At 34.6% G+C, this 5,107-nt stretch overlaps 1 protein-coding gene across 2 annotated transcripts; it reads right to left on the reverse strand.

Moving 5' to 3' along the window:
* Positions 1-2,425: 2,425 nt before the first annotated feature.
* On the reverse strand, positions 2,426-4,763 carry LOC111295155 (transcription factor DIVARICATA-like). Of its 2 annotated transcripts, XM_089743609.1 has the most exons (4): positions 4,097-4,762; positions 3,753-4,003; positions 3,600-3,674; positions 2,426-3,090 (listed from the first exon to the last, which is right to left on the reverse strand). In XM_089743609.1, the coding sequence occupies exons 2-4, from the start codon at positions 3,989-3,991 to the stop codon at positions 2,736-2,738; spliced, it is 669 nt and encodes a 222-aa protein (XP_089599735.1). In that variant the 5' UTR covers positions 3,992-4,003; positions 4,097-4,762; the 3' UTR covers positions 2,426-2,735. The 2 variants fall into 2 exon arrangements, with proteins under 2 accessions (XP_089599735.1, XP_089599734.1); XM_089743608.1 differs by having other exon boundaries at positions 3,600-4,003; positions 4,097-4,763.
* Positions 4,764-5,107: the final 344 nt, after the last annotated feature.

Here is a 5,107-nt window from a genome sequence, read left to right on the forward strand (position 1 = left end):
GACCCTAGGCCACCACCAACACTGCCCTGCTGTCTTACATCATGATTTGATTTACTTTTTTCATAGCAGCTTCCAAAACCATGCCAACCCATGAATATATAAATAAAATTTGTATCTAGCGATAATATCAACACAATTTTATCAGCTTGCGTGGGATCTGACGACAAAAAGTTCTCAAAACCAAGATCATCCTTAAATAAGTAGGCCAGTCTGTAAAATATATAATGCTATTGCAATGGGGGATTTGTATATATAAACAGGTTGGTCTAATGCATGGTTTCTTCAAAAGGATTTTGGAGGTGGATCATTGGCCTATTGTTAAAGTAAGATTGTCCTCTTTTCTTTGGGGAAATTAAAAGAAGGAAAGATGGCCAAAAAGTATATGGTGTTCGCTTCTCAAACGGTTTGATCAAATTTAGAATAACGTTGGGAAGAGTGCTTTCTTACGCAACTTGCAGAACGGCTGCTTCCTCTTAGAAAAATAATATAAAGTAGATAGTTTTTGTCATCTTCTGAGGGAAAAAAGTTGGTAAAAACAATCATACTGATCCTGTTTGCTTTGTTTGGCCTAGAAAATGATATATAGCTAGAGTGACATGGGTAGGGCACTACGCTCCTTTCATCGTAGTTGTAGCAGCAACAACAGTACCAATGGTGGTGGTAGATCCCACAATGCCAAATTGAAAAGAAAACAAATATAGTGGCTAATTTTTTTCATATGTGGAAAGCCTATTTGCCTACCTATGAGATAGAGTGATCATTATCATCAACCCTTACCCCCTTTATTTCATTAAGTTCCCACTAAAGTATCCAAAGAGTAGAATTCCCAGCATTTTTTGGTGCTGCAAACAGCAGTTTAGTATTCAACCAAAAAAAACGGCAGTTTCAGTAAATCTTGGCATCTGCTAGATAAGGATATTGATTGAGTTTAGTCTCTCAGGGTAAAAAATCAAATAAAACCTGATTGAATGTTGATTGTTGAGTTTTTATCTCCTTGTATCTGGGTAAGTCAAGTCAAAATTTTATGGTAACTTCACGGAATAGAAGCCTCCAGATCAGAACTCTAACCATTTTCCCACCAAGGGTATTTTCCGTACAATTAGCCATATGCATTTTTTTTTGTTGAAATAAGCCATATGCAAATTTGAATCTATAAGAATTTTAATTTCTTGGGTGTACACTGTTATGGGAGGGCCTTTTTTATTCTTGGTTTGTATCAATCTATATTGGCAAAGAGCTGATACTTTTAACAACCCTTTTCCAAGACATGATTTATGGACTGTATTCTTAGCTTTCCATGATCTGATGAACATAGTATTTTGTGGGATTATTATCAGAAGACTAACTGCTGTTTTTCTTGGAATGGATTGTAAGGAGGAGGATGCCCAAGGATTGAAATTTATAATAAGCAATTTGTTTCATTTCCAGGATTATATGGCACAAACTGAAGCACCTAAAATAGTAAATGAGCATAGCTGCCACCAAAAAGGAAGAATCTCAGAAGGATTTTAGGACATAAAAAGGTAAAATCCTATTCTTTCCTGTTCCCATGAGGGAAAAAAAGTGAAAAAGAAACATATTCTTTCAAGGTCAAGGAGAAGGTCAACATCTGGTTTTGCCCAATTTCGAAGCTAGATTTTCTCTTCCTTTTCTATATGGTTAAAGCATGACAAAATACAAGAACAGTGATGTTGGGTCCTCAAGTAAACATATGAACCACAAAAATGAATGATGCCCAAAGAGACCAGTCAAGGAAGCTACTATGCTAATGAATCAGTCTTGCCACTGTTGACAATTGGGTTGACAGAAAGAGAAATATAAAAGACAGACAAAAGATGATCAGGTTAATAAAATAAAAAATGTAAACCACATTGCATCTTTCTGTATCATATAGCGGAATGAAGCATGTGATGCTCAATTAAGTGGAATGCGTACTCAGCTTCGACAAAGTGATGGCAATCAAGCTCGGTCAACTCGGCAATATGAGGCGAAAATGGCCGAAAGGGTCCTAAGAGAAAGTAAGCAATCAGATACTGAAGAATTGCCAAAGGAGTGCCAAGTGAGTCAGCCAAGTAGGCCACATCAGCAAATGACATGGCAGCGCGTACAAAACCATCATTAAAACTATTATAGGTGCAAAAGTAGCACAAGGTTCTTTTACGTCACTCCTTGACAATAGCAGAAAATTTTAAATATCTCAATAACAAATCATCGATCTTGCCTCGTACACATCCGCTAATGCCATTGTATTTTGGTTCTTGGTCTCACAAGGTTCAGTTCAGCTATGGACAAAGTGACTAATCATCGAACAAGGCCTTAGCCTCCATCAGAATGGAGAAAACCAAAAGCTAGGAAAATTACCAAAGCTAACGGAGAATCCAGAACTTGGATAAATGTTTGTCTGACGAATAAATGCAAAAAATAGTAAGGGTCTAAGATGGTTTTTCTTTTATTCATACTCCGAACAGCTGTTTTTCATTCATAATGTAAACCTAGTAGTGTTCCCTCTACTCTATCACAGGAACATTTTGAAAAAGGATTCTCAACATTATTAGATTTGAAATTGAAATATTGAGTACAGCAGAAAACAACAGCCCTATATATCCATGCATTTCATACCGTGTAAGGGTTTAGAACACTGAGCTTTGCGGTTTGATATGAGTTCAATGATAAGCACTGCCATACAGATTTTGCCCCAAAAGTTTCAGGCCATATGAAGCAATCTGGTATTGAGATCATGTAAATGAGTTCCAATGAGTTGAATTGAAAGCTATAGCTAATCCATCATTGGGGTGATTCCAATTACGGCCTACTTTATGCATGCTGGCCAGCTTTTGGTGCAATGCAATCACATCAGACTGATTTACTGAAGGAGGCTTATGATTGCCTGAAAAAGCAGTGTTGGTGAGATTGAGAGTTGTAATGTCATGGATGCTTGGTCTCCTCTTATCGTTCCCTCCTGAAAGCTGCCTCTGATAGTACTTTTGAGCATGGCTTGCAACTTGAGTTGGAGTTTTAGAAATCACAAAATTCCGGGAGATGTTTCTCCAGTCCCCTTTACCATACTTCAGAAGTCCCATCAGAAAGCGCCTACATTTCATGATCAATGAAACCATGGTTAGAACAGGAACAGAAATCATCTAAGTTTCAGGTTAGACAATAATTGTTAGATAAACTCATAAGAATTTGAATGAATTTTGAAATGGAAAATCAAAACATCGAAACCCAAGTGCAATGTAAAAACTTACAATAAGTTATCAACTTGATAGGCATGATTCAACTGAGTTTCAAAAAATTTATCAACTTGATGATTTTACCATCCAACTGAATTATATCAAGATTGACAATGCCAGAGTTTATTGGTAAAATTTACTTGCAGACTAAGAAACCTGATAAAGGGAAAAGAAAGCAAAAACTATACTTCATTCATACATTTACCACTAATCAAAAACTCTGAAACTTTAAACTGATATCCTTTCTCTTTGTTTCAGCCATTTTAGCACCTAAGCTAAAGTTTATCAAAGTTCTTAACATTATCACGAACCAAAAGAAAACAGAGTTCTTAAAGTATTTTTAATTAGTCTTCGAAGGTACGTCACCTGTGTTCTTCTTCTGTCCATGGCACCCCTTTCTTCCTCTCCTGATCAGGACCTCTAGCTGCGGTAGGCCTCTTCCTATACGCATCAAAATCACCATTATAAACCAATTCTAAAGTAAAAGATGAGCTAAGATAACCTGGTATCGGAACTCGCCCTGCTTCTATGTCGAAAACATCTTCTTCCAATTCCCTATAGTGTTTAATCACATCCGAAACACTCTTTCCAGGTATCATTGCCGCTACTTTTATCCATCTATCAGGAACATCTTCACCATATATTGCTAAAGCACTCTCAAAAATTTTGTTTTCCTCTTTAGTCCAATATGTGCTGTTGCTCTCTTCATCAAACCAATCCGAATCCAACATAAAAGAAGTTGCAAACAAAGTTTCCATACTTGACAAAATCTAAGAAAAAAAAAAAGCAATTTTAACTCAAAAGAAAAATTTTTGATATTGGAAATTAAAGAAATATGAAACTAAAGAAGAGAGAGTACTGACCGCAGAAAGTGAAGAGTTTTAGACGCTTAAGAGAGCATTAAAATCAGAATCATTTACTTGGGAATCAATAATCAATATTTTTTTTCAACAGCATAAACTGAAGAATCTAAAAGTACAATCTTTTAAAGAATCAAGAGAATCTAGAAAAAGAACAACGGAGGAAAATCTGGGTTTCTGTTTTTTTCTTCTTTTTTTTTTTGGCTTTAAGTATAAAACTTTAGAGTGAGTGAGAGAGAGTTTATTTCTATAAAACAATAAAACAAGCTGAAACTCTTGAAGATTGTAAACAAACAAGCTTGGAACTTAGAATTTATACTAAAAACAGGCAAATACAGTGAGAGAAACCTATTGAAAAGAAAGGAAACAAGCTATGAGGAAATAAAGAGCAAGATGATGAAAGATGGTGGACAAAGTAAAGATCGGATCGAGTAGAAAAATAAATAAATAAAAGGATGATTCTTTGGATAATTAAGCTTTATAGAAAATAGTGGGAAAAACCGGGTTTTCTTTGAAGAGAAGAAACGGAAAGAGAATAAAAAAAAAAGGATAGAACTTGATCAAAGGGAAATGTAGCAGAGAATTGAAGAAGAAATAACGAAAAGCGAGGGTTTTTTTTTTTTTTTTTTTTTTTGGTTTGGTTTTGTGTGGGGAAGTGGATTATTTGAAAGAGACGAGTGGAGCAGAGAAAAGGAAACGGGGGAAAGGTGGCTTGCTAGGAATCAAGGTCCGAGTATCTAAGTGATTTTTATTATTATTATTATTATTATCATAAAAAAGTTAATAGCATACATGTCTTTAAATTTTAACTTAATTTTTTAAAATTTTAAAACAGTTTTAATTGAATATTTAATTACTCATAATTATTTTATTTTGTTTTTTTTTTATGAAATTATATAAATTAATGATAAATGCTAGCTTACGTTACGTGATAATATCAATTGACCTTTTATGTGATAGAGAAGGAATTAAAATAGAGTTTTCTTAAAGTTTAGAGATTAAAAATGAAATTAT

This window comes from Durio zibethinus, chromosome 14, assembly GCF_047325235.1.
Source record: "Durio zibethinus cultivar Kanyao isolate XHJ-2024 chromosome 14, ASM4732523v1, whole genome shotgun sequence".
Taxonomy (NCBI): domain Eukaryota; kingdom Viridiplantae; phylum Streptophyta; class Magnoliopsida; order Malvales; family Malvaceae; genus Durio; species Durio zibethinus.

Bases quoted from the DNA above. Each gene is read 5' to 3' on its own strand.
- LOC111295155 (XM_089743608.1), bottom strand. From the start codon at position 3,991: ATGGAAACTTTGTTTGCAACTTCTTTTATGTTGGATTCGGATTGGTTT. The intron at 3,091-3,599 runs GTGACGTACCTT...CATGAAATGTAG, and splicing joins TGGACAGAAGAAGAACACAG to GCGCTTTCTGATGGGACTTC.